The sequence below is a fragment of the Populus euphratica genome, unplaced genomic scaffold (assembly GCF_000495115.2).
Source record: "Populus euphratica unplaced genomic scaffold, PopEup_1.0 scaffold44.1, whole genome shotgun sequence".
Classification (NCBI taxonomy): Eukaryota; Viridiplantae; Streptophyta; class Magnoliopsida; order Malpighiales; family Salicaceae; genus Populus; species Populus euphratica.
Window position 1 is genome coordinate 1,687,706 of NW_011499865.1, and position 20,184 is coordinate 1,707,889.

The following is a 20,184-nucleotide window of genomic DNA, read 5'->3' on the forward strand; positions in this document are numbered from 1 at the left end:
CAAGGAAGCGACTTTTTGGAATTCTATGATTTCAGGTCATGTCAACTTGTGGTCATGGTATGCTGGTTGAAAAGGGGGAGAAATATTTTGAGCATATACAGGCCCAAAATAATAAGCCACCGCATATGTATTATGCTTGTATGGTCGATCTCCGTGGCCGGGCTGGATTCATGGAGGAAGTAGTAAAACTCATTGAAAGCTTACCTATTGACCCGGTTTATCTAGCTCATTAGACTTGAAACATTTTATTCGAAAAAAACATATAAAGTTTAATTTTAAATTTATTTATTTTAAAATCATATTTTTTATTTCATCATGTTTTTCAATTGTTTATCATGTCGAATATCAAATTACCCTTTCAGAATTTTATAAAAACTAGAATGTTGAGTTTTTTTGTATTGAGGAAGAAAACATGATAACACTTGCATTATTCCAGTGCAGATAGTTTGGAGCTACGATGTTCACTAAGGGCAATTACTTTCTTTTAATTGTTTCAAAAATTTACAGTACAATATAGGTTACATTTGGTATGAAATGCGTGCAAAAGAATATCAGTAATATTTCAACGTGTTGTACAAAGAAAATCGGTTAAACAAAATCTGTCCAGCTCTAAATGCTATGACTCATGACAAACAACAGCAGTGCAAGAAGAGTCACCATCTACAACCCACAAACTCAATTCTTGAAGCCGCCTTTGAATCAAATCCAAACTTGTGTCCGTAGACCAATAAACCATTTTCTTCCCAGCCTCCACAGATGATTGGTTAAAAGCATTGACACCAATCTTGATGCCAATGCTTGCCTCATCAACCCTGAGAATTCCTGCACCATTCTGTTCCAAGAATTTCACCACAAAGTATACAAAATTTGTGCTCTCTCCCTGTAACAAACCCTTACCTATTATGGCAGCTACCTTCTTCAGGAGATCAGCCCAAATTTCTTGAGCAGAAAAAGAGCTCCTAACATAGAAAAATCCCAAGCTCTTCCCAGCACACAGGTCACTGGAAGGATTAATGAACTCTTGAACTTTACTGAGGAAAAGCACGTTTGCATCCACTGTCAAAGAATCATACCCATCTTCTAAACACTTCTTGATGACATAAGCATTCACTAAAACGTTCTTCATCAGCTCTGCACTGGAGTGTTGAAATCCCATTACTCTCTGTGCTCTAAGATAATTGAAAAACTGGTCAGCATCAATCACAGGATGCCCTCTTCTAGCAAGATCAAATAGAAAGTCAGACCCAGGGCCTATCAATATATAGTTCCTTATGTTTAGCCTCTCCAAGTGGCAAAGCATGTTCCTCGTGATTGTGCCTGATTTCCCAAATATACTCACAAGCAGAACACTCTGATCTTTCTGCACAGTTCGAAGAATAGACCCAACTTCATCCAAGGTCCTTGCAATCCTTCCAGAAAGAACTTCTCTAAAGCAGTAATCATACCATTTCAGATTACTCAGTGGTTGCATTTCCAGTAAGTTGAAGTCAAGACGTAGACCAATAAACCATTTTCTTCCCAGCCTCCACAGATGATTGGTTAAAAGCATTGACACCAATCTTGATGCCAATGCTTGCCTCATCAACCCTGAGAATTCCTGCACCATTCTGTTCCAAGAATTTCACCACAAAGTATACAAAATTTGTGCTCTCTCCCTGTAACAAACCCTTACCTATTATGGCAGCTACCTTCTTCAGGAGATCAGCCCAAATTTCTTGAGCAGAAAAAGAGCTCCTAACATAGAAAAATCCCAAGCTCTTCCCAGCACACAGGTCACTGGAAGGATTAATGAACTCTTGAACTTTACTGAGGAAAAGCACGTTTGCATCCACTGTCAAAGAATCATACCCATCTTCTAAACACTTCTTGATGACATAAGCATTCACTAAAACGTTCTTCATCAGCTCTGCACTGGAGTGTTGAAATCCCATTACTCTCTGTGCTCTAAGATAATTGAAAAACTGGTCAGCATCAATCACAGGATGCCCTCTTCTAGCAAGATCAAATAGAAAGTCAGACCCAGGGCCTATCAATATATAGTTCCTTATATTTAGCCTCTCCAAGTGGCAAAGCATGTTCCTCGTGATTGTGCCTGATTTCCCAAATATACTCACAAGCAGAACACTCTGATCTTTCTGCACGGTTCGAAGAATAGACCCAACTTCATCCAAGGTCCTTGCAATCCTTCCAGAAAGAACTTCTCTAAAGCAGTAATCATACCATTTCAGATTACTCAGTGGTTGCATTTCCAGTAAGTTGAAGTCAAGAGAACTTCCGTCCAATAATTGGGAGTCAGGCCCAGCAGTTTTCCCATAGTTAACACCAGCATCCCTGTGAGAGACACTGAGTGCTCTCTCATGCTGAAAATTTGTGTAGATATTAAAATAACTTCTAGAGTAGATGAATTTAATGAACCAAGGAGTCCAGATTCTTTCTCCCATCCTTTTGTACCACCCATTAGTCACCTGCATGAAATTAGACTTAGATAGAGAAAAACAAATCAACCAGCAAACGTGAAGAGGGGGGGTCATAAGATTACCATTCCATCAAGAAATGGCTTGATGCCCTTGGACTTGTGCAGATCATACCACAACCTAAACTCTTTCCAAGGTTTCGGAAAGAGAATCTGGCCCCAAGTCCCAACCAATTGGTACAAGAAAAGACGTGTTTCACTATCCAAATGTATTTTGTTTCCATGTTTACCTGTAACCAGCAACCAGATCGATCAAAACCACTCTCCAAAGGATAAAAAAGAAAAATCTGGCCAGGGGTAAGTAATAGGGTTGTAGAATCAACATGAATTTTTATAAGAATGCTCAACTAAGAGAAGAAGAAAATTGCATATTGCACATTCTACCAAGAACAAAACAAATGCGTCTTGGTTGAATTGTCATTGTAATTCATAGACATCATACTGGAATCAGCGAAAAAACTTACCTTGGAAATGTATGGACCAGCTTGTTTCACATATGCTTATGCAATTGCAGATACAAATTTAATTTTTTTAAAGCTCGCATTCGATCAACATAAATTTCAGCCGCAATCAAAATATTGAAAACATTTCAGCCTAGCAATTAACTCACTATCCCCCAAAGTTCACTTTTAACATAATGCAAGGCCTTACACACTAGTTCTAAAGCAACGACATCACCACATCACCATAAAATCCGATAAACCAAACAAAAAAACTATAAGCCCCAGCATTTAACATTAAAACTTCTAGTCTAACAAATCAAAAAAGACATGAAACAGAAGAAATTAGTACCTGGGACAAACCTTGGACGCTGAAGTGAAGCGCCATAGACAGAAGGACTAAAATTCGACGCATTGTAATAGTAATTAACAATCAAACCCCTCACAAATTTATAAAACAGCGGCGAAACTTCCAAATCATCCTCCACAATAAACGCAAATTCATGATCTGAACTTGGCCACCAAGCTTCTAGCCATTGAGCTTGCAACCCAACATTATTAGTCCTATAATGCACAACTTTGTTTCCAAATTTCCAATCAAACCCATCAATAAAGTTCAAAACTTTTCGCGAGTCCTCAAGTTTTTTATCTATAACGTTGATGGATTCATTGGTGAGAGCAAAGTGGTCAATGTGGATGTGGAGATGGACAGTGTCTCCGCCGTAGTTGGCGGCGGAGAGGGAGTTAAGGCACCTGGAGAGTGAGTCTAGGCGGTTAAAGGCAAGGACTTTGATTAGGAACGTGAAATCCTGAGGAGTGAATTGGGGATTTGGGGTCTTGATTGAGGTGTTGATTGGGATGAAATCAGGGTTAGGGATGGGGTGAATGGATTGGTGGAGGGAGAACAGGATGACGGCACCAATGGAGGTGAGAATGATAGGAAGAAGTAAGTGTCTTGGTGGGCCTACCATTGCTATGCTTTTAAGATTTGAGATTGAGGGAAGGAAGGGGCATTGCAGGGGTTTACAGAGGGTTTTTCAGTTTCTGTGTTTGAGATGTTCGGTCGTGAAGAAGTGAGGAAGACAGAGATCTCAAGTTTGCAGACCTTGCAGTTGATGGTTCTTTGGACTGGGAGCCAGGAAGGGGAGGGGGTGGTGCTAAGATGGACTGGGGGACGATTGTGAAGCCCAATGCGAATATATTTGGAGGTAGGAGTCCAAATAAGTGCAGAAGTAGACTGTTCTTGATCTGGGTTTTGAGATTTTGGCAAGAACGAATTGGCCCAGGTGGAGATAAGATTCACTGTGCTGCACGTCATGTAATGCCCAACAAATTGGATTATGTGAAAGTAAATATGAAGATTCAAGGGAATCTTTGGACTTTGGATGCCATCTCCTGAGGTATTTTTACCACCATCCTGAGGGGCCTAGCTGTTTTCTACATTGGATTTTTTCGAACAAGCATTGATCCTACTCTTCTAATTTTATCTCTCATGATTTTCTTCGTTGCTTTTGACCACAACATATTCGAACATAATCTGGGATGCAGTCTTCTAAGGGCCAGATTATAATTGATATTGTCTCTTTTAAATTTATTCATTAACCTCGTATTCATTCATACCTTGTTATTTTTTGTAAAAAATATTTTGAAATACAGTGTAAATTCTATTCTTAAAAATTTTAATTTTTTTTCTAAGAAATTAATAATTTTTTATATTTTAAATCTTTTTATATGCTAATTTTAAAAATAATTTTTAAAAAATAAAAAATTATTATTTTAATATAAAAAATTATTTAAAAAATAATATTAAAAAAGATCACCATGTACTTGATAGAACCGCCAAAGATGATACAGCCGATATAAGGGGTATTTAACGGAAGGGGTTGCTAGCCTCTGCTAGGCAAAGAAAATCAAGATAGATAATAAATGTTAAGAGCATCCCATGCGAGATGCTATTTTAAAATGATAAAATATTATTCTAAATTGTATAAATATAGTTTATTATTATTATATATATTTCAATGAAAAAACTATTTTAAAAACCAATTTTATTAAAATGAAATAAATAAATATTTTATTTGTTCTTAATGATTTTCTTGTTTTTTTTTATACTTAGCTATATTTAATTGGCTTATTTTTTTATTGGTTTCATTTTATTAATTTTAATTTTTTTTAGAGATATATAGGGACAACATTTGTGAGAAAAATACATTTTTGTATGTTTTTTAGTTTTCTTCTTGGAGTATAAAAAACAAGCAAAAATTTTATTTGGCTTTCCATTAAACACATTTGTATTGAAGTTGGTTTAATTATATCATTTTGCCATGGATAAAGAGAATAGGACTATACCATAAAACATGAAGAATAATAAATGTGATCTAAAATTTATTTTAATGCATGAGTTTATTTTATTTTATTTATTTTGGGATCACTAGGTGAGATACAAGAAAACTTGCTAAAAAACAGCAGTAAAGGGAGAAAATTTTGGTTGTCATAATTCAAAAAACAAAATCTAGTTTAACATCTCAATATTTTATTCAACTACGAGAGTTGGATGATGATAGTTACTAACACTTAAATAAATTGATTGAAAAAAATCAATTGAAGCTTTGAAAAATTTAGGATTTTTAGTTGATTTTTTTGTTTTTTTGACTATTTTTTAGCAGCTTTAAGAGCATAAATAGTTCTATTGAGTTATGTATGTTATTTTTCATATGTTTTTTAGGATGAAAATTGGTCGAAAAGAAATTATTTATTCCAAAAAACTAAAGGAGAGTTTTTGCCCAGTTTTCGGCTCAATGGGCTGCGAAAATTAGACAAGGAAATATCATGTTGTCTGCCTCGACAGCCACTGAATTGTCTATTTTTTTATCCAAAAAATAAAAATGAATGATATATTATTTGTTTCCTTAATAAAAAAAAGCAAAGACAAGCGTGTGGGCCCCACCTCCAGGCCCATGCCCACCTCGCTTTGCTACCGGGGGGGCATGCATTGCGCGCAACCCTTTCATATCCTTTTTTTTTTGCACTAAAAAAAAAACTACTATAATAAATCACGAACTCTTCAATTTTTTACATGATTCTTGAACAAATATTATAGTTTTTTATTTTAATTTTTTTATTACACGTGGAATATAAAAATAACAATACTAATAATAAATTATTCATGAAAAATCAATTTGAATTGTATTTTTTTTATCAAACTTTTAAATAGATTTTGAATATAATTCTACCACATTGTGATTTTTTCTCATGCATAATAATATGAACAAAATATTTTGATATTTTTTTTAACTTACTTCAACAGTCAAAAAATATTTTTTTTAATATAAAAATAATTTCAATTTAAAACATTGTATCAAAAATTAAATACTTTAATAAAAAAAATAATTTTAGACTCAATAAATATATATTTTCTGATTATTTAAAATGAATCACATAAAAAAAATTATTGTTCTATAATTAGATATTAAAAAAAAAACATTACTTTCGACCACACACACACATATATATAATACATATCTCTACTTAACTCAATCTTTAATTTAGACGGATTATCATTTATCATCACATATAATTTTTAATTTATTTTATTAAATTCATATACTAAACTTCTTTTGCAATGAAAATTTATTATAATAATTTTTTTAAAAAATAATAAACATTTAAGTTTATTAGTAATGCCAAATAATTTCCCCGGACATGAATATTTTTTTATTTTTATTTTCAAGAAAATTATGGTCCTCATAGTATATGCAAACTAATATTACAATGATGTATCTACCTTAATTTGGCAACAACTATGAACACTCAACAATTACTTTAATCAAATATATGTTTGGTATTGTAATAATTTTTATAATTATAATTTAAAAAATATGATTTTAAAATTTTTTTAGTTATAATTTTAAAAAATAAATTCAAAAACACAGGTGTTTGGTTAAATTTATTATAAGACAAATTTTTATATATAAAATAAAAAAACAAATATTTATTGATGATAAACATATTCTAGTTTTTACAATATTAAAGTTTAAATGCAATTATACGTATATTAAAAAAAAAAGCAAACAAATTGAAACCAAACAATTATTTTAGATGGACAGAAACAGAAGTTATTATAATACTATACGGTAGCGTATACAACTTTTGGTCAACTAGCAGAAAGAGGAAGGACGGTCCCTTCGAGAATTGCTCCCTCCATGCTTACACAAAAAACAACATCATCTCAACAGGTAACGAACTCTCTTGCTCTTGTGTTTGTCATGACAGACCGATCCTCGTTGCTCAAGGATTAAGAGAGACACGAAGGTGTAGGACCCACCATGGAAGGATTTTAGTCTTCCAAGCATGATGACATCCACACACCAGACTACCTGGTCCAACGGCCATTGTAACCCTTGAGTGCTTGATTGTCTGTATCTGGTAAAATATAAGCTGGAAATAGTATTTCAAATTGTTTCGGATTAAAGTATTTCTTTCTGGATTTAATATTTTTATTTCATAACATCTACGACATTTTATTTGATTTTTTTAATAAAATATTTTTTTAAATCATAAAGTCTCATACTAATCCATACATAAATTACCTAATTAAAGTTCTATAAAGACTAATCTGGAAACAATTGTCCATCTTGAATTCACATTCAAGCCAAAGTGGTACTTAATTGAAAATAAAATAAAATAAAATAAAAAACAGTAGTAGCAACTAACAAAGTCATAAGTGCGGCCTTTTCTTTCTTTTTAAGTTTTTACTTCTTCCTTGTTTGCTTTTTTCCAAAAAAAAAAAAAAGCAAAAGGCTACCGCAACCCCTACTCTGCATCTTCCATTTAAATTCATTGAAGAATTATCATCCTGTCTGTCTGTTAATGAACAGTCAAATTCTCTAAAAAAATTAAATCCTGGCTTGCTCAGGTTGCATCTGACCCAAGAATCTCAAAAACCCATCTCTTATTTCTCATTTATCTGCTTTCCCTTCCACGTATCTTCGTGATCTGTAAGTCCTCAAGTTTCTCCCTTTATGTCTCCATTCTTAACTTTTCTTCAACCCCAAAAGATACTAGAGAGCTAGGGTTTCATTTTCATGCTCTCTAACTCTTTTCCTTGACTTCTTAGCAGTACTATTGTGTGTGCTTTGTTGTTTCAGTCTTGGTCTCTTTTTAGGTACTTTTTGGTCTTTGTTTAGAGTTGTTTCTGCTGTTTTTTGATCACTTTTAAAGCTTATTATAGTTGAAGGTTTTCCTTTTGTTTCATGGATGATTGTAGAAATTATTATCTTTGTTATTTTTTAATGTTTAGCTTCTTACTATTTTTTTTTTAATATTATATCAGCTCTGTTTGTTGATATTAACTGTCTGTTTGGTTGTTGAGAAAGACTTAGGAAAATAGGAGAAAATTAAAAACGAGAATTTCTTGTTTTTTTCGCGTTGGAAGTTCTTGTTCTCTTAGCTAATGAGTAGTTGTAAATCTTACATTTGTTTTAAGAGAGTAAAAAGGGTTGCTTGTTTTTCCCTCACATTAATACTGATTGAGTTAGTTTCGGTTGGTAAGCACTGACCCACATTTTTCTTTTTTGCTGAGAAGTCTTTTTACCATGATTGTCTGGTTAATTCCAATTCTGTTGATATTACTTATTTGATTGTCCAACAGGTTCGTTAGATTGAGACAATGACTAGGGTAACCCGTGATTTTGGAGATACTATGCAAAAAGATGCTGTCCTAGCTGTATCAGCAGATGTTGCATTTGCTTCTAGTCGGTTTCCTAATTACAAAATTGGAGCTACCAATCAGATTCTGGATACAAAAGATGACCCCAAAGTATTGTCCATGAAGGAGGCTGTGGCACGCGAGACTGCTTTGCTTTTGGAACAGCAGAAACGCCTCTCTGTCCGTGACCTTGCCAGTAAATTTGAAAAGGGATTGGCTGCTGCTGCTAAGTTGTCAGAAGAGGTTGTGTTTCTTTTAAATTGTATCCAGCATTCTGTGTTGCTTTTTGGAAACTTGATTTGTTTTTCCTTAGGTGGATTATTGAGGCTAATTTTCTAATAACTTGACCTCCTCAATTGTATGTTAGTTTACCCATTTGGTTCCTGAGAAATTAATCATGCCCACTGGCAGTATTATATTCAGCTTTTTGATTACATGGTCTTAACTACTTGTTTTTTCTTGTCAACTGAATGGAGCATCAATTAATTGTGGAAAAAGTTGGAAGTCTGTTGTTTTTTTTCATTTCAGTGGTTGTTTTTCTCCGTTTCTCAGGCTTTAAGACTTTGGAATTATTAATTTCCAAAGAGAGCTGGTGATATAGGAATTGAATGATAAGCCTTTCATCTTTGGATTACAGGCTAGGCTCAGAGAGGCTGCTTCATTGGAGAAACATGTCCTATTGAAGAAGCTTAGGGATGCGCTAGAATCATTAAAAGGACGTGTGGCAGGTAGAAACAAGGATGACGTGGAGGAAGCTATTGCCATGGTTGGTGTTACTTCACTGCATCTTTTATCAAACTTCTTCCAAAAAATTGATTTTATGTGTTACTCAGTGAGTTGGTTGTTACTGCCATGCCATTACTACTTAAAACACTTATGTGGAAGATGAATTATGGTCACTTCTTCTAGGTGGAAGCTTTAGCGGTTCTGCTGACTCAGAGGGGAGGAGGTCAATTCTTCTAGGTGGAAGCGTTAGCAGTTCAGCTGACTCAGAGGGAAGGAGAGTTGATTCAAGAAAAAGCAGAAGTAAAGAAGCTAGCAAATTTTCTTAAGCAGGTAATCTTGTCTTTGAAAGAATTTGGCATATTTTTCTCAAGCCAGTAAATTCCATCCATCAAGTTCTCTATTCTTTCCTTTTTTAATTTGAGATAACAATAAGGAATTTTTTTGCCTCATTATCTAGTGCTTGCATCCACTTGTAGGCTTCAGAAGATGCCAAGAAACTTGTCGATGAGGAAAGAGCTTATGCTCGTGCTGAAATTGAGAGTGCCAGAGCGACAGTTCAGAGGGTGGAAGAGGCTCTTCAAGAACATGAACGAATGTCTCGAGCTTTGGGGAAGCAGGTCGGTATTAATTATTAGTTATTACAGCTTCAATAGGAGTTTGCCTTTAGTTAAGTTATAAATTCTGAAGGTGTCCCTTTTTACGTTGACAGTAGATAGATATCCTCTTTTCATATTTCAATACTTCTGGTACTAGCCATTGAGTTGGTACTTGGCTGCTTTTGAAATCAAAGAGGACAGTTGGACATACTTTTCATGTTCATTTAGGGCCCATGTTCAAGTTGGAATGCATTTTTTTGCTGCATGCTTTCCTTTCTTCTTATTTCTTAACAAAAATATTTTTGTGTGGCATACTAGGACTTGGAAGAATTAATGAAGGAGGTTCAAGAGGCTAGAAGGATCAAAATGCTGCATCAGCCAAGCAAGGTGTGTGCTGGATCTTTGGTGAAAATTGCTTTCTTGATGGAACATTCTAGTAACCAAATTAATTTGCTTCACTTTTTATGTAATTCGATGAAGTTTCTTCTAACATAGTTGAGGCTCATTAGTGGCTTCTCCAGAGTTGTTTATCTAATTCTCTAAGCCTATCATGAGTCTATAACTGCATTTCAAACTGATACTCAACAATCATAATTCTTGAATTGCTTTCAGATGCATGTATATGTCCATTTTCAGGACCAAGTTCTTGGAAGTTAGAGCTATCAACTTCCCCTTGTGTTTCCTTGAAATGTAGTTTGCTTCTGCAATAAAAATTAAATGTGCAGACTTTTTGGATGGGCTTGGGCCGTTTTTTGAGTTATCCAATAAATTCAAGGGAAATTGAGTTTCTAGGATTATGATTTTATACTTCTCTGGAATACTTGTGATGACCTATAGCTTTCAGAAATTTCAAATTTGTGGACGCACATTCATTTATTGATCACAAGTGAATTGAACTTATTTTTTTAGGTTATGGACATGGAACATGAGCTACGAGCATTGAGGATACAACTTGCTGAGAAGTCTAAATGTTCTCTGCAGCTTCAGAAGGAGGTATTGTTGTTGTTGTTAAGATATCATGTGTTGGCCATAAATAGATTTGCAACATCTTCTCTTAAGTTCTCTCTTCACTGCATGTTTTAATATGTTTTGCTGTTGCTGCTTTTCCACCATTATCCGATCTTAGAATTTTCTTTTATCATTTGACTTGCATATTTTGCCTCTCCCTAATTGTCATTTTAGTCATTTGTTTCCCAGCCAATAGGTTGTTAAGTTCTCCAATTTCAGAATTTTGTTTAAAATCTTCAAGAAAGTAGAAGTATCTGAAAATTCAGGGCAATACATTTAAGTTGTTAGTTTTCATAATTCAAGCATTTAAAAGTCTTTGAATGGTTCAGGATCTGGTTTAAGCTCTGATGAATGTTATATGCTTTTGTCAGAGTGACTCAATGGCTAGAGGAAATTCTCTATGCACGCTTTCTTCTAAAAACATTTCTTGTGATATTTGGTTATGGTCTCTTGTATTTGACTCTCAGTTGTAATTTCCATCATTTTGTGGTTTACTTTGTATATTAAACTTGTTGAATAGTATATATCAGAGAATTGACTAAATATTATGTTCCCCCCTATCTTTCCCAGCTTGCAAGGAGCAGGAGAGGCGAGCAGAGCATATTCCATTTATTTGAATTAGATGGCTCTGAAGCATTAGGTTCATGTTTGCGGATTAATCCTTGCTCTGATAATGCTCCAGAACTTTCTGAATGTTCCATTCAGTGGTATCGTCTATCATCTGAAGATGTCAAAAAGGCGCTTATATCAGGTTTCCATCTTCAATCATTTTTTCTCTTCTGGATGCTTTGGACAATTGAACAAAGTAAAGTAGATGCTTCGTGACTGATTCTATTTTATCAGAGGATAGCATTTCTTAGTGCCTTTAAGTTACTTTAGTTGCTGTCCTTTAGATTTGATCTAGCCATTGTCCACCCTTAGTGAAATAATTGTCATTTTGTGATTGAAACAGTTGCTATGAGGCATGAAATCTGTCAATACATGAAATAAAATGGATTATATCAAACTTTTTGCTAGGCAAACAAATTGTGGGATGGAATGCTGCCTGTACTCCAAATCAACTATTAACAAAGAATATTTTATTGAGGAAATGAGGCGTGGGAATCCCATAAATTCAGATTTCAGTTTCTAGATATAGGAATGTTTGCTTGTCTGAATAAATGGCTTCTGTTATCTAGTATGGCTAAAGTAGAATATGGCATGTGTTGTGTGAAAATGGTTGCCCTGTAAGTTTAGATGAATTGACAGTAAATTAATCGGGTAACAAGTTAAGCATTTTGATATTGAATTTGGGAAGAGCCACAGAGAGGGCTTGAATGAAATTGCCTTTTGCTAGTGAGTGCTTGGGGATTCATAAAGTAGAAAAGCATTGTTAGGACTGTTTATGATTTATGCTTAGTTATCATGAATATTGCATAAAATAGACTACTGACTACTTTCATTAATTTTACTCTTCACAGGAGCAACCAAACCAGTTTATGCTCCAGAGCCTTTTGATGTTGGGCGAGTCCTGCAAGCTGAAATAATTTCTGATGGCCAACAATTCACTTTGACCACTACTTGTGCCATTGATCCTGGTCTGTATTTGATCTGCTTCTCTAATTTGGTTTTTGTTTTCCAATTTTTATTAACCCAGCTCGACTAAGCTTTGAGCCAAACTAGTTGGGTTGGCTACATAATCATCTTTCTCCTGTCAGCTCTGTTTTCTGCCAAGCTTCCTATGTTATTTTCAATTTTTATTCATTTATGAAGAATGGTAAATAAAATTCTGTGGTTCACTCTTTTGTATGTAAAGTTATATACCATGCATTTACATAAGATAAAATAAATAAATTATGAACCATGTGTTCGCATAAGATAAAATAGCTGATGTAATTTTGTGATCAGCTGCTGGTCTCGGAAGCTATGTAGAGGCACTTGTGCGAAAACATGATGTTGAATTCAATGTAAGTTGTCTTAATACTGTTTCAGTTTTTTTTTTTTTTTTTTCACTTGAGTAGCTAAGCACGTCAGGTTCAATATTTGGGAATTATTCTTTCATTTTACCTGAACACTCATATTGTGCTTCTTTGCAATCGTCATTTTGGTGATTCTAATCACCATTCTGGCATGTTGGATGGGTTGTGGGTCAAGTTCAGCCAGGCTGACCATTGTTGTTGGTCATTTTTTTTTTTTTAAATTGAACTCAGTCCAACATCAAATCCCTTCAGATGCTCACATGATATAGGCAAAAGTGCTTGTGTGCATGGTGATTGGATATTCATTTTCTGTCCGTTCCTGAATCCTGAGGGCTTGCTGATGTTTTTCCTTCTACCGTACTTGCTGCAATATGTCAGTGAAAGGGCAATGATATTTGACTGTCTGCTACTTTGTGCAATGAAGGTTCTTTGACTTTTATGGCCTTGTGAGAGCGTGTGTGCCATAGAGAAACTAGGAAAAGATGTACATTGAGAAAATAGTAAGAATCACAATGAGGCATGACATTGGGAATGTTTAGTTAGGCGCCCCATTCTGCTTCTGTTATTGATTTGCGGATGTTATTTTCTTAACCATTGTGAGGATCAGGGTGGCATTTAGACTCCCATCCATTCTTTGCTTTTCCTGGAGCATGGAAACTTACACGTCCTAGTCTTGTTTAATGCATTTTGTTGTTACTAAAATGCAATGGGGTGTGCGGGTATCACGGATCATTGAACTGACAAATGTGACCGAAGCAGAAGCATGAGACTTCACCTCTCCTGTTTTGCAAGTGTCATTGAGCTACAAGCTCATGGGTTGAGAGCGTCATACTAATAATAACTCTTCAAGGATAACTTATTGAAGTTTAAAATCGTCCTTATGGAAATTTATAGAGGTCGTTTATCCTGTTGTCCCTTCATTGTGGGCCTGGGTTAAATGAAACTGAATCATTTATTTTTTTATAAAAGTGATCATAAGGATTAAGGAGGCCATTATTCTCCATTGATTTTGTTTACTTTACAGGTAGTTGTTACCCAGATGAATGGGTTGGATCATACATCAGAATCTATTCATGTGCTTCATGTCGGAAAGATGAGGATGAAGCTTCGCAAAGGGAAGTCGACAATTGCTAAAGAGTACTACTCTACTTCAATGCAGGTATAATGGGCTGTTTCAACCCTTATCTCTTGAGATAAGATGGTTTTGTATTTACAAAAGCTCATACCTTAAATTCTTTTTTGCTTTTATTCTTATTTGATTGCAAATGTTTTGGTCCATCCTCTCAGGATAGACACGCACACACTCACACACCTCATATGTGCCTAAAACGTTATTGACAGTTATGTTGGACATCTTAATTTGGTATTTATAGCAAGTGACACAGCCATTACTCACACTATTCTTGTGCTTTAGCTGTGTGGAGTTAGAGGAGGTGGGAATGCTGCAGCTCAAGCATTGTTTTGGCAAGCAAAGAAAGGGGTTTCCTTTGTATTAGCATTTGAATCAGCAAGAGAGAGGAATGCAGCCATCATGCTTGCAAGGAGGTTTGCTTTTGATTGCAATGTAAGTGTGTCAAAATTTATCTATGGATTCTTGGATTAAAATTTTGTATGCATAGCTGATTTGTCTTTCTGCATCGTCCACAAATGAATTGCCCTTTTTTTGTTTGAACTATTGGAATGTCAGATTATGCTCGCTGGGCCAGATGACAGAGCTCCTTTAGGAAGTTAAACCAACCTCCATACTGTTTTGTTTCACTAATTGTAATTAAGTTGAGTTTGCACATGAATCATAGGTTTGTAATAGTAGGATGTGGTATGCTGTGTTGTGGCCTTGTGGGCCTCCACCATTCTTTTTTCTTCTTCATTTTTAATTTTTCCTGCCCCTACTAAGGCATTTTTTTTTTTAATTTGCCTTTTAATAGAGTGTTAACATATTCCCACTTACAATTGGAGATGGATTGCAGCTGTCTCGATTCTGTTGAATGGTTTTTGTATGATGGCTACATAATTGATGATTGTTGTAAGAGTTATGAGCTATATTTCTGCTAGAAGCTGAAGAATCCTGTGTCTAATATGCTTTTTGAAGTTCTAAACTATGGAAACTGCATCGAGTATGCTTGGAATTGTCTCTGTGATGAAACTTTCATGTACCGCATGGATCTAACCAAATAATTCTCTGATTCGTGTAATTGAATAAGCAATATCTTCATGAGACGTGTATCCATCCAAAATAGATGGAAATGTCAAAAACTGATCAACATTTGGCATCACAATCCCTTCAATATCATGTTCGCCAGTTATTCTTCCAACGAACGATACAGAAAACATGTACCTCGCTCCGGGTACCAAATAAATCTCAGATCATGTTGATATATGATTGACCAGTTGTCTCTTTCATTAAAGGTAAAACCCAGTAAAAACAAAGCAAGAAATTTGCCATTGTTGAGCTTCGTCACGGCGGTTTCCATATTTATTCTCTGACGGTCTCTCCAACCAGCACAACATGGCGACGGCCAATAGATATGGCTCATATATTTTTTAAATTTAAGCTATTACTGTTTCCGGACATGGTTTATTTTTTTATTTTGCTTAGAAATCTATTTTTTACGCTAAACATTATAAAAGAGTCTAAACAATTTAAAAACCTAAACGTTTAGATAAAAATTATCTTATCAAATAAAATCTGTTGACAATAAAATTAATTCTGTTGACAATAAAATTGATTAATTTGGTGGGATAAATAGGAGTCAATGATAATTTTCTTTATCTACCTCAATAATTCAATGATCTCTCCAATTTTTCTCTAACATCAGGAACTATAAATAATAAAAATAAATTTTTATAGCAAAATTAAATTGTAAAAATATTGAAGGATTGAATAGGTAGAGTTAATAAAATACAACGACTAAATTAAAATTTTTGTGAGAACTTTAAAATTATCACCCATTCATGATGTCATTCTACTTTGGTCATCTATTTTTTAATTTTATTCTTAATCAACAAATTGAATTTAATGGTGTTTTAATTTGGCTAAAAAAAGCATTCACAAAAAAAATTGAATAATAAATGCATAATAAAATATGAGAGGATAAACAATGTTTGTATACACAATGTTTTATCCCAAACATTTAGAGTATGTTTTATCCAAAATATTTAGAGTTTTTTATGACTAGCTATTTGACCTATATTTCACCGTAAGTTGAATATTTTTATCCAATAAAAAAATTGAATACACAAACTTTCCAGACATGTTTTTTTACATAAAAAAATTCTAATAATAAACTAAGAAGCCTTTGCACATATCTAATTAAATAAATTGAAAACCATCTATATAAATAAATAAATAAAAATCATAAAAAAACAACTAAAAATAAAAATTGAAAAATCGAGACATATATAGATCAAGATATTTGATCTTGCATGCAAGTCATTTACCTAGTAGTGTTTAATAAATTTTTTTATCAAAATTATTTGTTTATTAAATCAAATAATAATAAAAACAAACAAACACTTAAAATTGATTGAATAAAATAAAATAAAAAAGATAAAAAACTATTATGAAATGGTGCACATATTAGAAAAAATATCCAAAAATAAATATTTTCTATTTTTAAAAATAAAATTTATCTATATAAAAAAATTTCATAGATGAATCATAATAATCTTTTTATATATTAAATACAAAAAATAATTAAAAACTAATCTCAATTTATAAAAGGCTAAATAAGAAAAATAAAATATCATATAGGGGTATTCATTGAAATATAAATTTAAAAATTATTAAAAAATTACAGAAAAAAACTATCCATTTTTTTTAAAATATGAATAAAAAAACAGGTAAGATGCTCTTAGGTGCAGGTGGATTTTTAATTTTAAAAATTGATGGCCCTATATATTTTTCAAAAAAGCTTTAGACGATGTTTCATTTGATTTTTTCATATTCCGAATATTATAGAAGTTGGAAAATTATGGTTTTTTTTTTTGCTTAAAAACTTTTTTTCATTCTATTTTTTACACTAAAAATTAAAAAAAATTAAAAAAAATAAAATTTATACCATTATTGAATTGCAAAAATATTGAGGGGCCGAATAGGTATAATTTGAAAAATTTAAGCACAAAAATAAACTATTTGTGGTGATTTTGAAATCATCACCTTTTTGTCACGTCTTTTTTTTTGTTTTTTTTTTAATTTTGTTTTTAATTAAAAAGTTTGATTCAATTGACTTTAATTTTGCCAATAAAAAATGCAATCACATTAAAACAAAAGGAGTTCGAGAACTAAAAAATAATAATAAGAATTCTGAACAATAAATCCATATTAAAATGTAAGAAAAACACATGCACAATGTTTAGAGTTTTGTATAATGTAAAATATCCACCCACCATGTTTGTCTCCAGGGATGGTGCAGAATGTCTCAAGGTAAATGATTAAAGGTATGGAAATGATTGGGTTTGGAATAATTGATGCAGCAGCCAGAAGAGCAACTTTCCAGCAGGTGGTTCATGCTAAGATTATTTTATTTCTCATTTTATTTCTTACTCAGAGTAGTTATTCATAATCACTTAATGCTTGGGTGCTTCTTCCTGAATAAGTCCTCTCTTTGCCTCCTAGACCAAATTCATGGGAGAAAGAAGAAAGCATCTCTTATGAGAGGTGCTTGTAGTCTTCATGAAGAATTAACAGAAATTAATTGTTATTTTTCATTACCATTTCTTCCATTTTGTTCACTTGATTTGTTGAATTGGGTTACCATTGTAGAACCATCATAAGGGCATCTTTAATCATTCTAAGTAGGGCAAATGCATCATGATGGAGGAATTCCCAATATCTATTAGCATCTATAGTGAAAATTAACAAAAATACCTAATTCTTCTCCGGTTACTGTACAATAAGACATAGATTAATGTAATTATCAATTTACAATTAAAAAAAAAAAACAATTGACCTAGGCTTAGGATGAAAATTTGACTTTTAACCATGACACAATTATATTTAGCATGTTATATGTTATATAGGGTTAGATTTATCGATTCTCTTTTTGAAACGATAAAATTATTATTTGGGCTTTGGAATAAAAAAATTCAATGCTTTTTACTTAGAGTATTTTAGTCATTCTATTTATTTTAAAATTATATAATTACTTAATTTGATGTCCTTTAAGATAAAAACAATATAACTCTCTCGTAAATTGTTTTTTGATCATTTTCCATTAATTTTATTGTAAATATAGTTGCTCATAGGTATTGTAATAATACATATATATTAAATATTATTTAAAACAATATGTGCAAGGTTGTCTGATTATCAAATATCGCCTTTAAGTGTGGCATTTATAAGATCCTAACTTCTTTGATCCAACAAGGTAACGTGTGTTTCAAAATTAATGGTGGTTTGGTGTTGACAACCATTTCTTCCCCTTTATTCTTCTCTCTCCCTCATCTATATTTTCCCGCTAATTCCTTAAAAATTTAAGAACAAACTTTTAATTTGTTAATTCTTTAGATTTGATTCATTTTTTAATTATGATTTTTTTATTTTTAATAATTTAAAAAAATGGTATCCCTTTTCAATTTCACCTCTCTTAAATGTATTTATTTTTTAAATTTTATCTTTATTATTTTGATTGCTATTTTTTTAATTTCAAATCATTTTTTAAATCGATTATGTTTTACATTTTTACCTTTTTTTGGTTTTTTTCCTAACAAATTTAACTCTCATTCTTTTGATTGTCAATTTCTTGGTTTAGCAAGTTTTTAGAATTGATTCAAAATAAACTTCTTAATTGGATTCAGACATGAGTTGTGAGTTTTTAAAATTTAACCAAGTTTAAGATATTTTTCAGGTTTGCTTGTTTTTTTTCCTTTGTCAAAGGTAATTCTTTTCACCATTTCATCTTTTACTATTTATTCAATTGAAGTATGAATTCTTCTTTTTATTATTTTTTTTTGTAAAATTTTTTGTTGGTCTTGAAAATGATCATGTTTTTGTTATCATTTTTTTTTGGGTTTTTTTAGATAATTCTTTAAATTTATGTTTTTTCATGAACCCTTCAATATATAAAATGAATTTTTTTAAAATAATTATGATGTTAGAATTTTTTCTTTATTTCATACCCCTTTATTTGTTTTCTTTCAAATTTAGTTCTCATTTTTTTATTTGTTTTATTTAAAATAAATTTTTTAAAAGATTTTTATTTATTTGTTTCTCTAGGATTTTTCACTAATTTTAAAAATTACCTCGGTTTTCTTGGATCTTTTAATTATTGCTCTTTGTTGAATTTACTATGGTTTTTTAATATTAAATTTGTTAGAAATTAATTTTTTAATTAAATCAAGATTTAGAATTTAATGGGTTGCATGTTTGAGACCTTTATCTAGGTTTAAAAAGTTTGCTTGAGTTTTTTTGATTTTTTTCCTTTTATTTAAAGTTGATATGTTTTTTTTTAGTTTTATAATTCAACATTCATATCATTAGTGATTAGGCTTTATTTTTTTTATCCGCCTTCTATACAGTTTTTTTAACTGTGTATTTTTTATTGTTTTTTTTTTTTTGGTTTTCTTATTTATCATCATTTTTTTTCTTGGTCGCGTTTATGCCCCATGTCATATTTTTTTAAAATAATTAAAACACACTTGTGTCATAAATTTATATAATTTTTTAATTTCATCATCTTTTATTTTTTTATCTTTCAAATTCAGTCTCCAATCATTTTATTACTATTTGTTTTATTTGAGATTATTTTTTTGATTTTTTTAAATTTTCATTCTCCATGTTTTTTTTCCTATCAAATTTGTTTTTTATTTTTTTATTGATTTTTTTGTGATTTCATTTTTCAAAATTAAATTGGTTAGCAATTACATAGTTTAATTCAAATCAAGTCTAGATTTGCAAGTTTTAAATAGTAGACCAAGTTTAAAAATGGTTGTTTGATTTTTTTTTAAGTTGATGTTTTTTTTACCCTTTTTTCTAGAGTTTTGCTTTGTTATTTTTTTTGTTTGGCTTTTATAGGGTAAGTCTTAAATTCATGATCAAAATCACTAGTTTTGAAAGTTAATTTTAGTTTTTTAAAATAAATTTCATCATTCAACATCTGATACATTAAAAATTAATTTTCTTGTTTTTTTCCCTATGCTTTCAAGTAGTTCTTTTTTTTTCTTGTTTTTATTTTAATGTGGTTATTCTAATCTTATATTTATTGTTGTAAAGTTTGTGAGTTAACATAATTGAACTTATGGTATTTTATATATATATATATATATATATATATATATA

At 31.9% G+C, this 20,184-nt stretch overlaps 2 protein-coding genes across 7 annotated transcripts; one reads left to right on the plus strand and one right to left on the minus strand.

Moving 5' to 3' along the window:
- Positions 1-460: 460 nt before the first annotated feature.
- Positions 461-4,233, minus strand: LOC105126008 (uncharacterized). 2 transcript variants are annotated; one of them, XM_011026706.1, is made up of 4 exons: positions 3,266-4,233; positions 2,540-2,703; positions 1,808-2,465; positions 461-1,020 (listed from the first exon to the last, which is right to left on the minus strand). In XM_011026706.1, the coding sequence occupies exons 1-4, from the start codon at positions 3,882-3,884 to the stop codon at positions 617-619; spliced, it is 1,845 nt and encodes a 614-aa protein (XP_011025008.1). In that variant the 5' UTR covers positions 3,885-4,233; the 3' UTR covers positions 461-616. The 2 variants fall into 2 exon arrangements, with proteins under 2 accessions (XP_011025008.1, XP_011025006.1); XM_011026704.1 differs by having other exon boundaries at positions 461-733; positions 1,509-2,465; positions 3,266-4,232.
- Positions 4,234-7,627: 3,394 nt separating this feature from the next.
- On the plus strand, positions 7,628-14,965 carry LOC105126009 (uncharacterized). Of its 5 annotated transcripts, XM_011026709.1 has the most exons (14): positions 7,628-7,910; positions 8,033-8,077; positions 8,564-8,863; positions 9,258-9,386; positions 9,584-9,676; positions 9,823-9,963; positions 10,261-10,329; positions 10,852-10,935; positions 11,521-11,701; positions 12,411-12,527; positions 12,838-12,896; positions 13,933-14,067; positions 14,323-14,472; positions 14,596-14,965. In XM_011026709.1, the coding sequence occupies exons 3-14, from the start codon at positions 8,582-8,584 to the stop codon at positions 14,638-14,640; spliced, it is 1,485 nt and encodes a 494-aa protein (XP_011025011.1). In that variant the 5' UTR covers positions 7,628-7,910; positions 8,033-8,077; positions 8,564-8,581; the 3' UTR covers positions 14,641-14,965. The 5 variants fall into 5 exon arrangements, with proteins under 5 accessions (XP_011025011.1, XP_011025010.1, XP_011025013.1 ...); XM_011026708.1 differs by lacking the exon at positions 8,033-8,077 and having other exon boundaries at positions 8,561-8,863; XM_011026711.1 differs by lacking the exon at positions 8,033-8,077 and having other exon boundaries at positions 7,629-7,910; positions 12,838-12,900; positions 13,937-14,067.
- The last annotated feature ends 5,219 nt before the right edge of the window (positions 14,966-20,184 follow it).